Here is a 19,804-nt window from a genome sequence, read left to right on the forward strand (position 1 = left end):
AGGAAGCTGGGCGCAACTGCCCAACTTGTGTTCCCATCTTCACTAAAGGTCATGCACAACAATAAGATGATGAATATTAGATCTGTCCAAGCAGCAGATGAGCTCCTATTAGATCTGGGCAGGAGGTCTTGGGGTAAATAGGGTTTGGTTCTATTGCTGACATGGGTTAATTAGGAAACGTCTATGCTATCAAGACAGCTATTTACTTTTGGTAATGGGAAGGTAAAGGAACAGATGAATTAAAAAAAAAAGGATAGGAAAAAAAAGAAAAAGAAAAGAGGAAAAAATTTTAAACATAAAACTAAAAGAAAAAAAAAGAGAGAAAAAAAAAAGGAGAATGTAAATTTTCACATAGAGCACACATTTTTGTCTATTTTTTGGCTGGTTGTTCACTATAGTAGGGAATTTCCTACTTTTTCCTTTTCTTTGGGTTCAGGGCTCAGGGGGGTAGCGGGAGCTTGAGGTAGGGGTGCCATCTACTAGACATGATCCGGTTAGATACACCACGGGTTCTCCATGGGTGGGGGAGGGGGGCGGGGTCACGGGTTTAGGGGGGGGGGGGGAAATTCACATAAAATTCCTCATTTGCCAATCTTTTGTCTCTTCTTTTTATGTTCACCAATTGTGCTAGCATATTGTGATGCCATTTTTCATAGGGGGCGGGCAGCTTAATGCTGGCCCTTGCATTAAATTAAGGTTGAGCGGAGTTTGGGAAAGTGGTCATGTCTAGACTAAAGATATTGTCTTGGAACATCAATGGCCTCCGTACTAAATCTAGGGCCAGAACCTTGTTGCAGTATCTTCGGGACTCACACGCACAGGTCATCTTACTCCAAGAGACACACTTGATCCAAGCTGAGATCGACACTTTAGTGAAGGGGAATAAATGGATTGACTTCGCAATTTCAACATCACAGTCTTTGACTTCCAGAGGAGTATCACTTATCTTCAAGAAACAACTTAGGGCTAGGGTCTTAGATTCAAAGGTGGACCCTGCTGGTAGATGGGTTATTGCCTCTCTGTCTATTTTGGGTGCCCAAATAACGATTGTAGGGTACTATGGTCCCAATCAAGACGACCCATCATCCTTGGAAGTCATTTTTTCACAGCTTTTGTCGTTCCCCGAACCGGTCATACTTGCCGGTGATTTTAATATTGTCCTTGACCCCGTCCTAGATAAATCAAACAATAATAGATCCCGGGTACCGTCGAAATCAAGATCCTACTTGCTGGGTGCAATGAAGCAGTACGGATATGTGGATATCTGGAGATTAAGGGCAGGGCAACAGCAGGGTATCTCTTTCAGGAACTACAAGTACCATCATCAGTCCAGGATTGATTTTATATTAATCCACCAGAGGTTAGTTGACGCTGTTAAGGACATTAAATATCTTCCGTTGCATTTATCGGATCATTCAGCAGTAGAGTTGGAACTCGCGACCCCTCTCTCTACTCCTGTTAGGTCTTGGTCGTTTGATCGCAGTTTGCTTTCCCATCCTGACGACGTCAGTTTTCTAAAAACTGAGGTTGCTTTTTTTCTAGAGGTAAATTTAGGCTCAGCTGGCATCGGAATAGTGTGGGACTCTCTTAAGGCATTCTTGAGAGGTCTACTTACAGGTAAAGTGGCCTATAGAAGGAGGGAATATAGAGAGGCCGTGGTTTCAGTGGAGGCAAGTATGGCTAAGACTCAGCTTGACATTGATGCTAACTCTGATTCTGCGGATGACGTCTTAACACCTCTGCAAGATAGATTACTCTCTTTAAAGGGCCAATTAGCTTCGATTCTCAACCAAGGAATACAAGAGAGGTGGGATGCCAGTAAAATTGCCCACTTCCAGTATGGGGAGGGAGCTGGGAAGTTACTGGCATGGAAAGCAAAAACGGATCAGGTCCGTAACAACATTGACCTGATAAAGGTCGACGAGGTCCCTTTGTCCCGAGAAGTCGATATTAGGTCAGCCTTTAGAGATTTCTATCAATCTATCTATGGTGAGGACAAGAGGCTTGAACCTGATATTATTAAGGACTGGCTTAGCAAAATTACCCTCCCAAGTCTTTCTGATGACCAGAGTACTGTGCTAGAAAGCAGAATTTCGGAAGAAGAGGTGAGGGAAGCTATTCAGAATGCCAAGAAGGAGAAAGCGTCAGGGCCGGACGGCCTTCCTGCTGAAGTTTATAGAGCTATGGAGCAGGAATTTGTCCCTTTTCTGGTAATTTTGTTTAATGAGATTCTATTGAATGGGGTACGTCCTCCACTGTCATGGGACAATGCTTCCATAACCGTAATCTTAAAACCAGGGAAGTCGTCAACTGCTTGTGGTTCGTACAGACCTATTTAGATCCTAAACTGGGACTACAAGATATTTTCCTCAATTCTGGCAAAGAGATTGGCGCTAGTTGCTCCCACCATTCTACAGTGACCAGAAAGGATTTGTTAAGGGCAGGCAGTTGTATGAATTAACTTTTGATTTAATCAGAGCTATAGATTTAGCTGTTCTACATTCTCTTCCCTTGGCGGTCCTTACGTTGGATGCCACCAAGGACTTCGACAGGGTCAATTGGATGTATCTGTCGGAGGCCTTGACAAAATTCAACGTGGGCGAGAAAGTTCGTCAGGCAATTAGTCTTTTTTACCAGAACCCTAGTGCCTGTGTTCTGGTTAACGGTGTATTATCAGATCCTTTTAACATCTTGAGGGGAACGCGGCAGGGCTGCCCGCTGCCCCCACTCCTGTTTGATCTATGTGCTGAACCATTTGCCCAGAGTTTGAGGGACAATCTTAATATCAAGGCGTTCGCATACAGGGGTTGGGAGAGAAAGGTGGCACTTTATGCCGACGATCTTCTCATTTTTACTTCTGATACATGCACGGCCCTTCCTGAAATTTTTAAACTGGACTCGGAATTCGGGGAGGTGTCCGGTTGCGAAGTCAACACACAAAAGACCAAGATGTTGACTTGGAATATCGAACAGAGTTCTTTTACCTCCAGCATTCGGCCAGGGAAAGGGTTGAGGTATATGGGCTTGGATATTGTAGGAGATATTGATCAGATCGCAACCAACAATTTCTCAAAGGTGGCAAAAGAATGTCGTAAGCTGCTTCAAACATGGGCTCACCTCCCACTTTCTCTATTGGGAAGGGTGAACCTTGTCAAAATGTCAATTTTGCCAAAGATTTCTTTTTTGTTTAATACTATTCCTTTATATTTTGACCCTTGCCTTATTAAAAAACTACAGTCCGATATTAACACCTTCATTTGGAAGAATTTCCTGGAAAAAAATCAGGAGGCGTAGGGAGAAGGGGGGACTCGCTGCCCCGGACCTTCAGACTTATGCCTGCGTACTTGCCATACCGATAAGAGAGGCGGGGTTGGAGGTTTGGGGCGACCTATTCGTTGAAGGGGACTTGCTTCCTTGGGACAGTTTAAGTAATAAAATTGGCCCAAATTCAGAACTCAGAAGCACTATCTTCAGACTTCTGCAACGTGCTAGGAGAATTTTTTGTCAGCAAAGTATCATTAGTATATGACTCCTTTAAAAACTATAGCACAGAAACATCTAAAAGGGACAACTTACAGACAACAACCCCAGTGAGTAAGCACCCAGATCCAACCACCTTGTTCCTATTCACTCCCCCGACAGCAGAACAGATCCAAAAAGAGATCCACACCATTAACTCAGGTAGCCCAATGGACCCCTGTCCATCCAAAATAATGCACATCTGCTCCGAACAACTGAGCATAGTACTAGAAAAACTCTTTTCCCAAATCATTAAAACCAATATCTTCCCCGATGATTGGAAAATGATATCGATCAGGCCACTTCTAAAAAAACCTAACTTGGACTGCGAAAGCCCGAACAACTATAGACCAATAGCCAGGATCTCTTTTGCCGCTAAAGTTTTAGAGAAACTATTAAATAAACAATTATCCCGATACTTACTGGACGGCAACTGGCTGGACCACTCGCAGTTCGGCTTCCGTGAAGGGCACGGAACAGAGACTGCTCTTATCACAGCAGTGGAGGAACTCAGGCAAGTACTGGACAACGGATCGAAGGCCGCCTTGATACTACTTGATCTATCGGCAGCCTTCGATACAGTCAGCCATGAGATCCTCATAACATGCCTGAAAACAGCACAATTACATGAATTAGCTTGTGCACTCATTGCCTCCTATTTAGAGAATAGAACCTTCTCAGTAGAATCGGGAGAGGCAAAATCCAATCAATTCAACCTACCACGTGGAGTCCCGCAGGGCTCCTCGATGAGCCCCACTCTTTTTAATCTGTACGTGACTCTCCTTGCACAAATAATAAGGAACTGTGGCTATACCCCAATATCCTACGCTGACGATACCCAAATCGTGGTCTCAATAAATAAAGACGTAGAGAACACAGCAGAAAAATTTCAAATCTGCATGGTACAAATCAGCCAATGGATGAGAACAAATTGCCTAAAACTAAACGGGGACAAAAGTGAGGTCATGATACTAGGAGGGGACACAAAAATATGGTCCCATTCATGGTGGCCAAAAGAACTAGGAGGATGTCCCGTAACCAACAGAAAAGGTGAAAAATCTGGGAACCACTCTAGATACCAATCTTTCCTTTGATGCCCAAGCGAATAAACTGGCATCATCACTTTGGTACATCCTAAAAATTATTAAGAAAATCCTATCCTACCTACCACATGACTCACGCAAGACAGTGGTGACAGCATTAGCCTTGTCCAGACTGGACTACGGGAACAGCTTATATGCCGGAGCCAGGAAGAAAATCCTACTCAAACTCCAACGCCTGCAGAATGCAGCAGCCAGGCTGATACTAGGGATACCAAAATTTGAAACAATCAGCCACAAACTAAAAAATCTACATTGGCTACCAATTGAAAAGAGGATACAATTCAAATCACTATGCTTAGCATATAAAGGAATCAATGGAACTGGATCACAATTTCTAAAATCCCATTTAAAACTATATGAGCCAAATAGACCTCTTAGATCCAGCCAAAAGAAAATAATCAGGGTACCAAGATTCAAGAGAGCTAACTGGGGCGGAAGAAGTTTCCTGGTACACACGGCAAGAATCTGGAACCAACTACCGCTAGATATAAAAAAACGCCCATCTTTGAAATCATTCAGAAAGGAAGTTAAAACGTGGCTTTTCTCAGCATAGCCCTAATCAACATCTTCAAGAGTCAGAGGTATATCACAGCGCCAAGACGCCCTTGGGCATTTGCGCGCTCTACAAATAGATAAATTAAATCAAATCAAACCAAATTTCTCCAGGCTTAAATATTTGCAGATTTCTAGCTGGTCTCGTGCATACTCTGTTCAACTCCAGCGAGGAGGTAAATTTCCCTTGGGTGTGTATAGTTACCTTATAACCCCTTTAGCTGACAAACCTCATGCCAAAAAGGAGATCTCACTCTGGTATAATTTAATCTTGGAAGAAATGGATGGAGAATTCTTATTGCCGGATACGCTTTGGTCCTCGTTTGTCTCCAACTCTAATTTGCAAGATCTTTGGAGTGCCTCATGTAGTATGATGTGGGACATCGTGAAACCTGCCTGGTTACGCAGGAACCATATTTTTACCATCCACCAAGCGTATTATTCACCACTTAGGCTTTCTAAATTCACACAGGGAAATGCGGTGGCCTGCGCAAGATGTGGGCTGTTGGCCGCTTCTGACATTCATATGTTTTACGAGTGCCCTCACTTATCCCGTTTTCGGGATGACATAGGTAAGACTCTTTCAGTATCTGTCGGCTCTAATATTGTCTTGAATCTTGCCTCAGTTATTTTTGGTCTTTTTGAAGGGGTTCCTTCTTCTGAGAGGAAGTTAATTTTTTATTCTATTCTGCTCGCCAGGAGGGAGATCTGCAGGAAATGGAAAGACTCTCTTCCTCCCTCTATTAATGATTGGTATGCTTCGGCCTTGCAGGTTTCTAAGTTGGACTTGGCCAGAGCAGGGAACCCAGAAAAAACATCTTTCTGGCATTTGCTGAAATGGGACCATTGAGTATCTGGGTTTTTTTTTTCTTCCGCAGGTCCAATGATTAAGCCATCGATCCCATTATTGGGCATAGCCGCGTCTATATGCTCTCACCAGCATCTTGGCTGTACTCCAGTGACCTCCGTATGGTTTTATTCCAGCGATCATTGTGGTTGAAGTTTAGTTGCTGAGGGACGAGGCCCACACTCCATTGCTGTCCCCACCAGTTGAAACAACTGCGGCAGCACAATGCTTGTAAACCTATAGATTGCTTATTTAGAACCTAGGAGGCATATGAGGACAAAAAAAAACACAAAAAAAGAATCTCTTCACAAATACATGGATAATACAGTAAAACAGTAGTCCCAAAGACGGTTTAGGAAGGGTGTTTATGTACTTTATATACAATATACTGTCTTGTTCGTTAGCAAAGTAATAATTATCACAAAGTATGGATTGAAGAACAGTTGTTAGATAAACTGTGCTTCATAATGACTATGTTTTCTATTTTATTTTACCTTATTTCATTTGCAATTACATTTTAGCTTTCATTTTTAATATATTTCTCCAAAGTAAATGACAAAAGATAAGTAGGGAATCACCATTAAATTGTCTCAATCACGCCTACTCTACGCAAAACATAATGTGCAGTACGTGCTTATTTGTATTACTTTCGGTCTAAGAGGGCCCTGGCCAAATACTGAGGACAACTGAATACTGAGGTGCCATGTATTGCATTTGACATTAGTTAACACAGATTTCTAAACAAATCAGTGTTTCCATTCATTAAAATCCCGTTCACATTATCTTCATATATTATCTTCACAATAATGAGTCAGTCCAATGAGGAGGCTGGAGAACCATGTTGATTGGAAGAAGGAAGGCTATTTCTTTCAGCTTGTTTTACATGGATTTCCTTAAAAACAACAATGGCCTTGCTTCTGATGTCTGTAGGTAATGACTCTAACAGATCAAAACAAAAACAAAAAGGTTAGTTTGCTAAACAAGGCCAGTGATCATGGTTTCTTATAATATCACAAAGGAATTCAAAGGAACCTTCATATTATATTTGAACATAAAATACTTTACTTACAGCTTCAACCCATACAGTAGTCATTGAATTCACAGAAACATATAAAAAGTCTATATATATATATATATATATATATATATATATATATATATATATATATATATATATATATATATATATATATATATATATATATATTGTAGAGTTACTCCTATTATTTACGTAGTATTGTCCATATTTTGGGATTTTAAAAAGGTGGCAGAAGCACGCCTTGACATTAATGCAAGATGTTGATTTCTAACCATATTCTTCCTCCCATATACTTTTGCAGTGCAGACAACATATATGGAGGAAATTCAAATGGAACTTTTGGTAATGCTTACAAAGTTACCAGTGCAAATTCACAGCTGAGTAGCATTGGCCCTTCCCTAGCTCTTTTCCAAAAACACCCATATTCCGACCCCTTATTTAAAACATACAGAAAATCTACCTTACTTACAGATATGGTAAGCAAAATCAAACAGTGAAAACAATCTGATTCTGTGCTTCACGGTTTTGAGCCTTGGAATGCAATTACATTTTTTTTTTACTCAGCCCAATAGGAATTTAGGTATTTTATATATTCTTAGTGCTAGTCCTCTTTCCTTCACTTAGCTTTGGTATTCTAAGAGAAAAGGAAAATAGATATGTACTTCCCACTTCCTCCTTGGGCTACACTTAATATAGGAGTTTTAGGAATTCGATAAACTTGACAGAAAAGCTCTAGCATACATTAGGACCATAACCCGAGACCTCAAATCAATATACACAGAGGTATCTTATAATGAGGGTGTTTTATGTGCTAATATACCATTTATAAACTGTGTTACGATTAGCACCATATTAATATGTAACGCATCGATGCTGGATATTATTAAAATGTACCCTCAAATATTTTTCAATACACATACTTAATCAATTGCTATACAATCTCCCCTTCTGTCTTGCAGCATTATATTATTATGCTGTCTTGTTCCAGCATAATGTAGTACATGCCTCACGTACCTTATTTGAACCTGATTGTTTTCAGAATGTAGTCGCAACAGGCAGTATGTCTCCCTAGATCTGGTATCTCTTCCTTGCATTTAATTAAGGGAGCGTTTATGCCATTCCTTCCATAAGCGTTCCGAAACCCATGCCGGGTAAATAGCAACATTCAGCTGAACACAATGTTTTTACTTGACACATCGGAAATATTAGTGCATGTTTCATTCCGAATCCAGAGCAGCAGTAATGTCATTCTCCAGGGACAGATGTGCCCCTTAGCAGATGTGATTGCCAACACTGAGCAAAATAGAAATAAGCATGTCCCTTTCAAGCTGCGCAGTGTGGAGCACAGGCATGTGGCAATTTTTCACACACTCAAAAATTAAAACAGTATTCGTCAATCTCTGCGCAAGCAGAGCAGGAATGTGTCTTACAAAATGCACTCAGAGGCCTGATTGTCAGACCTAGTGTAAAGTTATGCTACAAGAATGACCTCAAACGCAGAGATACAGACTATTTTAATATATGTCATGCCCTGAAAAGTATGCTCATATCATCAAAACAGATAAAGCCACAGTTCAAGACAAACTACAGATACCAGGAGCCAAAGGTGGCTAAATAGATGCTTTGAAGGAGGGAGGCCATTATCACATAAATATGCGCAATGGACTCCGAAAGCACCAATGCAGTGTTGCATGTTTGTGGATTCTAGTAAAACATGTAATGGTGACTGCGTGATAATTCATTTCGGACGTCATTCTTTTGTTTACTCTTTGTTTAAGGCTTTGGACGTTACTCAGACAGTATCATCAAAGGCGTACTTTGGGTTTCTTTTATAGTCAGCCCCTTCCTATCTTGTACATTGTCATTGTCGAAGCTCAAACCTCAAACCTATGGACAATTGTCACTGACCTATCTCTGATTTCAACCATTTTACTCCATTAGAATCTTTGGATACCATCAACTGACTTGGCAGCTTTGATAGGGTTGCATCAAACCATGTTTTTGATTCTCTGTGTGGTGCTGCTCCATCATCTGATGATGTCCATTCTTGGGAGGATATTTAGCTTTGTCCGTGCCAAACACTTTGAATATGGAATTATTGAGATCTGAACATATCCATAGAGTTTCCTTACCTACCCCATAACGTGCAGAATACGTTGTTGATTTAACCCTGTAAAAAATGCATATTTTTGCATTATAATCCCCATTTTGGACTGATGTTGCTGTTTTCTTTGACTATGTGCACTGAAACTTTGCTAACCAGGCCCAAGTGCATGTGCATCAACCCCTAATTCATTTACCTTGGCTATACTTCTAATTGGCATGTTTAACCTACCTATAAGTCCCTAGGTTATGGTGTAAAATATACTCCGGGCCTATAAATTAAATCTCACAAGTGGACTGTAGCACATATTCTGCCACTACTAAAGTGACAATGCAAAACATGACAGCAGTCCTGCCACTGGTAACTAACCTTGCTGTGCAGTTTTAAAACTTTAAATTTAACTTGCAAAATAACCCCTGCAAAGAGACCTAAACCCTCTTTTTAAATATATCAATAAGTCATTCCTTAGAAGGCCTTACTGCCCATAAAGCAGAGTGCATGGTATTTTAAATTAGGGCATGTGAAAGTTTAATTTCAAAAGTCCTTAGAGTGAAAAGGCCTCAAAAGCTATTTTCACTGTAGCGGGGTTAGCGGTTTCAATAGAAAAGCATTAGGATAAAATATTGAATTTAATAATGTTATCTAGGACAAGGAAACAGGAACAAAGTTAATTCTTGGACTTTTTAAAATCTTTATTATAAACCCAATTCACTGCTGAAGTCAGATTCGCAATAAATATTTTAGAAAAGGTACTTTTAGAAAGTTACCTTTCCCTGCCTAAAGCCTTCAGAAGAACAAGTTACTTACCTTCGGTAACAATGTATCTGTAAGAGACATACATTAGTTATAGATTCCTTACCTTAGAATTACCCCAGGCATCAGACTGGATCCAGAGAAATTGTTTCGTAGCAGTACCCCTACGCGTTGGTAGGTGGTGTCGGTCGACTCCACGTTCATCATCGGCGTTGTGGTTGCCGGGATGACGTTGTGGTGCCTACTTAGATGCCGCCCCTGTGCGCTGATGTCAGTTCTGACACGACTTTCCACACCAGAAGCGCAGAGCCATGCAAGACACTGACCACTGGTGCACAAAACTAGGGCCCTGGAAGGGAGTCCTTTACTCTAGAATTCAGTTTGCATGGGGGGTAGGATGGGTGGGGCAGTAAGGAATCTATAACTAACGTATTTCTCTTACAGATACATCGTTACCGAAGGTAAGTAACTTGTTCATCTGAAAGAGACCATTAGTTATAGATTCCTTATCTTGGAAAAGATTCCCCATCAATACCACCCCCAGAGGTAGGTCTGCAAACTAAGTTCACACCAGGAAGTCCTGTAGAACAGAACAGCTGAAAAAGCTGCCTCTCCAGACTTGGCTGCCAAGGCAGTAATGCTTAATAAACGTGTGAAGGGATGCCCACATTGCTGTCTGGCAGATGTCAACCAACGGAATTCCAAGTCCCAAAGCAGTAGTAGCTGCCGTCGCCCTGGTAGAGTGGGCGAGCAGTCCTACTGGAGGTTCCTTTTTAGCCAAAGAGTAACAGATCTTAATGCATAGGACGACCCATCGAGAGATGGTACGTTTGTGCACTATCGACCTTTCTTGGCACCCACATATCCCACAAAGAGTTGAACGTCCACCCGGAAGTCTTTAGTGCGGTCAAGGTAGAAAAACATTGCACGTTTTGGGTCCTGAAGGTGGAGTCTCTCCTCTTTGGAAGGGTGCAGAAACAGGAAGAAGGTGGGCAATGTGATGGTCTGACCTATGTGGAAAGAGATGAGCACTGTGGGCAGTTAAGAGGGCCTAGAATGAGGGACTACTTTGTCTGGATGGACAGCAAGAAAGGGAAGTTTGGAAGATAAGGCCCGAAGCTCACTCACCCTGCAAGCAGAGGTGATGGCAAGCAAGAAAGCAGTTTTCAAAGTAAGGAGATGAAGAGGACAATTATGTAGTGGCTTGAAGGGAGCACACACAAGATAAGTGAGGACAAGATTCAAGTTCTACTGGAGCATTATGAAAGGAGAAGGAGGAAAGAAATGAGTAATGCCCTTCAGAAATCTGTTAACAATAGGGGACTTGAAAAGAGAAGGCTGATCAGGAAGTCGCAGAAAGGCTGAAATGGCTGAAAGATAACCTTTATGAGTGCCCAGAGCAGAGCCCAAATGGGCTAAAGAAAGAATGAAGAGGAGAACCTCTAAAAGAGGGGCAGAAAGGGGATCCACAGCCTTTGCTGTGCACCATGCCACAAATGTGTTCCATCTGGCTGCCAAGATGACATTACAGTCTTTGGGAGGAAGGTCAAACGCTGTCAACTGTCACCGCTCAATCTCCACGGAAGGAGGTCTAGACTGGACAGGTTCAGGTGGAGGACTGTCCCCTGCTGCTGCGACAGAAGATCCTCCCAAAGAGGCAGTCTGATCGGGGGATCGATGGCAGTGGTCAAGAGCTCCGGGTACTATACTCTTCGTGCACAGTCCAGAGCCACAAGAATGACTTGGGCCCGGTCGCACTTGATCTTCAGCCCTCTGGGTAGAAGTGGTACAGGTGGAAAGGCGTACCACAGGCTGCAATTCCACTCCCAACGAAAAGCGTCAAAGAGCGGGTGCCGCCTTGAACACTCCAACGTGCTGAACTGCTAACATTGCGTGTTCTCTTCGGTGGCAAATAGATCTAACCAAGGCTCTCCCAACTGCTGAAAGAGGCCTTGCACCACCTCCGAGTGAAGACACCATCATGCACCGGTGGCTGAGTTTGTCTGCCCTGGCGTTCAGGGAACCTGCCAAGGACTTGAACCACCAGGTATATGCCCTGATGTTGCATCCACGTCCAAAGGCGTAGAGCCTCTTGACATAGGGTCCATGACCACACTCGCCCTGTTTGTTGCAGTACCACATGGTGGTGGTGTTTTCCTTGAGCACCTGCACTACTCTTCCTTTGACAGAGGGAAGGAATGCCTTCAGTGCAAGACGAATCGCCCAGAGCTCCTGGAGGCTGATGTGGAGCCTGGACTCCGCCAGAGACCAGAGGCCTCTGATCTCCGCCACCCCCATGTGGCCACCCCAAACCAGAAGTGACGCATTAGTCACTACTGTAAACTCTGGTTGGGGAAGGGAGCAGGATCTGCCGCTGACCCAAGCCTCGTTTTGTGAGCCACCACTGCAACTGACTTGCAGTCCACTCCGAGATCTGGACGACATCAGAAAGATTCCCCTGATGCTGGGCCCACTGGACTTTAGGTCTCACTGCAAAGCCTGCATATGCCATCTGACATGACCCACCAGCAGGATGAAAGTGGCCATGAGGCCCAGAAGCCTCAGGATCATTCTCACTGAAATCCGGGATAGAGGTTGAAACATTGGTATCATAGCACAAATATCCCAGACTCACTGCTGGGGAGGATAGACCTGAAACTGTGCTGTGCCCAGAACCGCTCTAATGAGAAGGAGCTTCTGAGAGGGAATAAGGTGCTACTGCAGCACGTTGATAGTGAATCCTAGCGAATGCAGGAGGTTCGCCATAGTCTGGAGGAGGGAGACAACAGCCTGGGGCGAGCCTGCCTTCAACAGCCAGTCGTCCAGATAGGGGAAGACTGGAACCCCTGATCTGCGCAGATGAGCTGTGACTACCGCCATCACTTTCGTGAATACCCGAGGGGCGCTGGTAAGGCCAAAGGAAACACAGAAAACTAAAAATGCTTGTGACTACCATGAACCTTAGGTAACACCGGTGGGTAGGCAAGACGGGAATGTGAAAATAAGCGTTCTGCAAGTCCAACGTTACCAAACCGTCTCCAGGGTCGAGAGCAGACAAGACCCGAGCCAAAGTTAACATCTTGAACTTCTCCTTCCAGAGGATGCAGTTGACATCCCCGAGGTCTAATATAGGACGCAGGCCTTTGTCCTTCTTGGGTACCAAGAAGTGGTGGGAGTAGCAACCACAACCTACTTATGGCACAGCGACGCGTTTGATAGTTCCCTTGGCCAACAGAGCTGTAACTTCCTGGTGGAGGAGGATCAAATGATCCTCCAACATACAATGGAGTGTTGGTGACATGGAGGGAGAGGTAATCTCGAAGGGGAGGGAGTAGCCCCTTCGGACTATCTGCAAAACCCACCTGTCTGACGTGATGTTGTTCCAGTGGGGGAGGTGTTGGCAGATCCTGCCACCCACCAGCAACCCGTTTCCCTAAAAGGTTGGACTAGGAAGGCTTGGAGGCTGCTGCAGAGGGGGGCATTGGTGGACTGGCCCGCCCACTGGCCCCCAGACCTATGAAGTGCGGTCCCAAGTCCCGCCACGTAGAGGCTGGGTAGCTTGCACGGCCTTGTGGCTCTGGGTGGAACGTGGTGGGTCACCCCTTCCGTAGCCATGAAAAAGACGAAAGGCAGACTGCATGGGCAAGAAGTGCATGAAGTAGATGGAGTGTGTGGAAATAGGAGAATGAAACAGCGTTGATTTGGTGCTTTATTGAGAGCAGGGAGTTCAGGAAGATGCCAATGTTTACTCGTGGTCAGTAGGTTGGGGGGGTTCTAAGTGCTGCTGGTTCCCCTCTGCCTGGGCAACCAGGAGTTGTCCCAGGCAGAGGGGTGGCAGTACTGAGGGGTGGATCCCAGGATGAGGACTTAGGTCTTGTTTGAGTTAAGCTTGAGGCAGCTGTCCTTCAACTAGGTAGAGACTGCCTTTATCCTGTTGTGGAAGTTGCTTTTGGCTGCTTTGGGTTCGTCTGTGAGGGAGAGAATCAGCTGGGTGTTGTCAGAGTAGGAAACAATGTTGAGTTTGTGGTTTCTGATGATGGCTGCAATTGTGGCCCTGTAGATGCTGAAGAGGGTGAGGCTCAGGGAGGAGCCCGGAGGCCCTTTGCAGCTGATCTCTGTGGGTATGGAGTTGAATGGTGGAAGTCTGACTCTGTGTTCAGCTGGTAAGGAAGGAGCGGGCTTTGTCATGGATGCCGGCGTCGTGGATTCTTGTGCAGAGGGTGTGGTGGGAAATGGCATTGAAGGCGGCTGAGAGGTCCAGGAGGATGAGGCCAGGTCTTTTGCCTCAGTCGAGGCATTTGCATCTAGGTGTGAAGCTCTAGATAGCTCCCTGGAACAAATGGATGTGTAATGGACCTTTAACTTCAGCCTTTGTTATGGGTCCTGCTGGAATCTGAAAAGGAAAATCGACCCCCCCCCCCAATCCCCCTTTGCACGTTGCTGCTCAGAATGAAAGCAGACAACGTGCAGGGGCTGCTGAATGTGTCCCTGTGACAAATGGGACTTTGATTGGCTAGGGTAGACACCTAAGCCTGGCAGAACCCACAACTCTAGTCAGGTTAGTTCAAATACACATGCAAGATTACCTCTGCTCATCGTCTAATAGCTTGGCACAGAGTAGGCAGACTTATCAAAGAGGCAATGTGGAAAGTATTATTGCAACACATAGTATAGTCACACAGTGAAAGATACCACAAAAAACTCCACACCAGTTGTAGAAGAAGAGGCCAGCTTTATCCAATTAAAACCAGGCCTAAAGGACAAGAATCTAATCAGTGTATCAAGAGTTATGCCAGTAGTAAAAGTTAATAGTTCATTCTCCTGGGGCATCACAGTGCTCAAGAAAGATGCAGGTGCTCCCTTTAAAGGAGTTATAGTAATCCTCAAATGAGCACCCAGCCGCCTCGGAAAGGTCTTCGATGCAGTGGGGGTTTAAGTCAGGCCGCGAGCCCTCGGGACAGTACCTGGGGCTTGGAGTCGCTGCTCTGGCTGTCGGCGCCCTTGCACACTGGGTCCACGTGGTAGGAAGATGAGTTGGACTCCGGCATGGCCGCAGTAGCACAATCAGGTCTATAGGCCCATACTGCTGTGTCGGCAGGCCTCACACATGGAGCCCATGTTGGTAGGAGGCACAGAGGCAGGCAGGGCTGGGGTCAAGCCACAGTAGAGTCACGTGAGGTGTTCCCATACCTCTGCTCACTACACAAGAGGATTCTAGAGTTTGGGCACAGCGCCACAGGCAGTCACTGCATTGCACACATACTCAAAAATACACACACATTTGTTTGCTTAGATTAATGTTTAAATATGTGCATGCACTTCTTTGCAGAAACCAGCAACTCTACACAAAATTACACACATCACCATGCTTGCAGGGACCCAGGAGCTCACTTGCACTCATGTGTTTATTTTTTTGTGTAAAACAGTATTGTACAGGAAGCACATATGCTAGAAACATTACATATTTACAGTGTAATTGTTGGTAATAATTCTTGTTTTAATTCTTTCAGCACAGGAGAAATTGGAGTTAAGACTGGTAGTAATGTAATCACATTCAAGATCAGTACTGAGAGATATCAAAACAGGACACATGGTGGCTCCGGCTCTGCTGCGACAGAACCTTGATCAAAACTCAGCCTCCTGATCCTTGACCTCAGGCCAGAAGGAGGGACATGCTTCTCTATTTACCACAAAGGTCCACATTCAGCTGTTTATGGGTGCCAACTTGTGGTCTTTAGGTGGGGAGGCCTGTTGGGTTATCCTAGCAGGACAGTGCAGAGAGTATGGAGAGTTAAAATTTCAAGGAAATAATTTGGTGTTTTTGATGATTAACTATGAAAATTCCCAAAATTTTGATTTTTAAATCTTTTATTAATGTATTCACTTTTTCATTTATCTAACTGTAGCCTAATAATCCCTTACTATCCCTTCATGCTTCCCATCCATAAAGCTTTTAAACCCCAAACTGCCCATAAATTCTATCCGTTCTTGATGCTTAAAAAATGTACTACTCTTTAGAGCTACCCTGATTCATAATAGCCCTCTACTACTCCTTAGTGCTACCCTAAAATCCTGTAACTGAGCCACATGGTTGCGGGCAGCTGCACCTTTACCGGGTGTTGGAGGCATTTCTCTTGTCTCTGCATTCCAAGCAAGCCCAGAAGTGGCCCCGGATTTGAGAGTTGTCGCCGAGGAGGAGCTACACCTGACCTTAGTGTGAGGTTGGGGCGAGGCCTCGTGCTCCATGCTGAGTGTGGAAAATCACTGTATCACAGGAAATGGGCTGTGTTATGCCCTGAGGTGCACTGCTGAGGGGATTGCATGGCAAGTGCCTCACTCTAATGGCCACATATGCGTGCCCTGACATTATGATGTGCTGTTGGGCCTTATATCTTGCAATTGCCAGGAAGGGGCACCTAGGTGGGCAGTGATGGTGTCTATGCATAATGTTTTTTATGCTGTTGTGCAAATGTGTGCACCCTATGAGCAATTACGTTTATGCCTGAGAGATGCTATGAGGTGTGTACTGTGGCCAGTCTTTGCTATGGTGCACTGTTGCTGATTATGTTTTGCATATTATAATATGCTAAGTGCAAAGGTTCCAGTGGTTACTGGCCAACCTAACTGTAATGTTATGACAGTGGCCCGATTGGCCCTGTTGTGTATATAATCCCTGTAAAGTCATGCCAAGTGCCAGGTGGAACAGTGTATATATGTGATTACATTCTTATGTGTTTTATGGCTAATACAAAGGCTATTTTTACACAACCTTGAGTGGAGTTTCTTTTGTGGTGTGCAAGTGTGTAACTGGTGTGTGATTGTGTTGTGCAAAAGCTTTACACATTGCCTCTGGGATAAGCCCGACTGCTCTGTCAAACTACCAAGAGGGTGAGCAGGGGTTATCTTAAGTGTGTAACACCCTTGCCCTGACTAGAGTGGTGGTTTCTGCCTGGCTTGGGAGCATGCCCTAGCCAACCAGAAATCCCATTTCTAACAAATGTGTTAAAGGAAATGTAATTGCTTAAAGCTACGATGGCCCCAGCATCATGAGTGGTGCAAGTGGTGGGATGCAAAAGAAAGTCAGGGATGTGTACCCAAATGCACATTACATCATTGCCATGCCCACAAACTTAACCTAATTATGGTACAGTCTTCCTCCAAAAGATCTAGAGTTAAAATGTTCTTTTCAAAGGTGGGTGATATAACAGCATTTTTTGCACGTTCCCTGAAAAAGATATTCTTGAACACATAGTTTCAAGAAGACTTCCAAGAGGGTCTGCAGCTCGCTGGAACTTCAATATTCGAGTAATAAACATAATTTATGAATAAAAAAGACGACCTTCTTGAATGGATTACCACCATTGTAAACAGTGGTGATTTCGAGTTCAATACAATAAGTGAAGCTAAGGGATTTACTAGAACATTAGGAGATAGGGAGTTTATATTCTTTCTGTTTCTTTTTCATAGTATAATGCCCAACATAGACATTTTATATAATTGATTGCAAAAGTGAGATATTGACACTATGTTTGTCCAGAAAGCTACTACAGACTTTGCGACAAGCATCGCCAAAGTACGGGAATCCATTGACATTTTGGATTATACACTGCCACAAGAATCTAAATTTGTAAACTGGAGACTACAAATAATGCTTTGACCCAAGAAGCAAATGAAGTCTGTGCTATTATTGTGGTCCATGTCGTAGAACGCTTTGAATTCTCAAAGCATCTTGTAAGTGCAACACTATTGAGCAGTGACCTTTTTGAAAAACATGCCAAATCTTTCCCAGAAATGATAGAAGCCTATTCTATGGTAGACAAAGACAGATTGCGTACAGAACTTTCAGTCCTGTATGGGAGACGTGACTTCTGTCAGGCTACTGGTGGTGCCAAGGCTTTATTTAGCTTTTTGTGTGAAAACAACTTAGAGTAGTCTTTTTGTGAGACCATAAAGCTGTTAAGAATTGTCATTACTACACCCATGACAACAGCAGAGTCTGAAAGATATTTTTCCACACTGAAGAGGGTAAAAACATGTTTGCAAAACACAATAATTCAAGCTAGGCTACGCATTGGCTACGCTATCAATGGAAGAAGAGCTTATAAAGGAAATACCAGAATTCAACAAAAGAACAATTGAAAGGTTTGTTCATATTAAAGTTCTGATGTGTGATCATAGGTTCAGGTGTTCATAGCCAAGATTGTTTTGTTTGATAACATTATGAAGTACTGCTGGCAACTTTCATTTAATAGTCATACAACTCCTGTACAGTTGATATGTATTTATATATGTGTGTTTATGCATCTGTGAATTTATAAATATGTGTTTTCATATTTTATTATTATTTAAAATATTTTTGGGAGTGTTTAAAAACATGTTGTTTTTGAGGGTATATTTACCTCTAAATGTACAACATTTAGTTATTTTCATAATGTATTTTTATTTAACCATTTTCTACTGCACTGACAGGCACAAGAACCAGAGATTGGCATGCAAAGTAGTTACATAATAATATTTAAAAATATTGTGTTTAAAAATATCATATTGGTTTCGTAATTTCTTAAAATGGACATTTATTTTTATATATTTTTTTTATTGAACTGTTTTCTGCTAAGGGCCTGAGAGTGGACTGCAAAGTATTTGCATAGTGTTATGAAAAATAGTTTTGTTGTTTGAGTTTATAAATATCATATTGGTTTTGAAAGGATATTTCTTAAATTGTACATTTATTTATTTTCATAATTTATTTTTATGTAACTGTTTTCTACTGTACTGACAGGCACAAGGGCCTGAGAGTGGTATGCAAGTATTTAAAAATGAATTAAAACGTTTTATTTTTAAACAATGTTACCTAGCCTGCTTATACATATAAAGTTTTTGTTGTTTCTTTCTAAAATAAATGAAAGATTATTAATGGATATTCTTATATTTTAAGCAATGCATATTAGTCTAATTTCTCAATTTATTTTTATTTACTGGTTTTCTAAGGTACTGATGGACCCAAGGGCTTCCGAGCCATATATGAACTTTTTTCAATACAATATTTACATCATTTAGGTCTTGCAAAATTGCCTTGCTCAAAAATGCAAAGCTTTTGCTGACTTCCTAAAAATTACACGTTTGTTACCAATGCATATTTCTTATACTTGTAGCTATTTAATATATCCTGAAGATTACTGGGCAATCAATGTTGAATAGCTGATGCAGAAAAGGAAGTGGCCAGCCTGTGTTTCCGGTAGGAACAAAATTGCAAGTATGTTTCCTTGTGGACGTTTATGCACCTATGGTATGTGATAGAACCAAAGCAGTCTAGCCTAGTAACTGCCATACACCCCTTCGCCAGTCAGACTTGCTTGTCAACCCAGAAAATCTACTATATATTTTATGTGTTTTCCTTTATGAATGCCTATAAGAACTGTATTTTTAGTCCATTTATCACAGAGGTAGTGCTGAAAAATGCACCAAAATACATCAATTTTACAAAAATATTCTCGGGAGAATCTCCCGGCCCCCTGTTATATCCATCAGGCTTGCTCATATCACTCGCTCCCTAGCATTGATTGATTCATTATGCTCACACCGAACCAGTTTCAAATTCCACCAGCCGTCGCTGGATGTATAACGTTTTTTGAGTTCAATATTTACTAAAAAAATTTTTGTAGCGAAATTGCCTTGCTCATAATTATGAAGTGTTTGCTAACGTCCTAAAAATGTTATGCTTTTTTTGGGATGGATATTTCTTACACTTGTAGCTATTTAATATGACAAAGATTACTGGGCAATCACCATTCAATAGCTTAACATTGAATGTCTGCATGTCTCTAGAGAAGCTCTTGGATTTCATCCATGTTTTTCGCTAAAGCACCTCCCTAGTTCCAACTGCTCTG

At 42.7% G+C, this 19,804-nt stretch overlaps 1 protein-coding gene across 1 annotated transcript in view; it reads right to left on the reverse strand.

Moving 5' to 3' along the window:
* Positions 1–6,367: 6,367 nt before the first annotated feature.
* SPATA4 (spermatogenesis associated 4) overlaps positions 6,368–19,804 on the reverse strand; it is a 140,078-nt gene continuing 126,641 nt past the window's right edge. Inside the window, exon 6 of the mRNA XM_086963326.1 lies at positions 6,368–6,960. Coding sequence (XP_086819452.1) covers positions 6,833–6,960 — 128 coding nt within the window. The 3' untranslated portion in view covers positions 6,368–6,832. The remainder of the gene's footprint in view (positions 6,961–19,804) is intronic.

Source organism: Lissotriton vulgaris, chromosome 3_1 (assembly GCF_964263255.1).
Source record: "Lissotriton vulgaris chromosome 3_1, aLisVul1.2, whole genome shotgun sequence".
Taxonomy (NCBI): Eukaryota; Metazoa; Chordata; class Amphibia; order Caudata; family Salamandridae; genus Lissotriton; species Lissotriton vulgaris.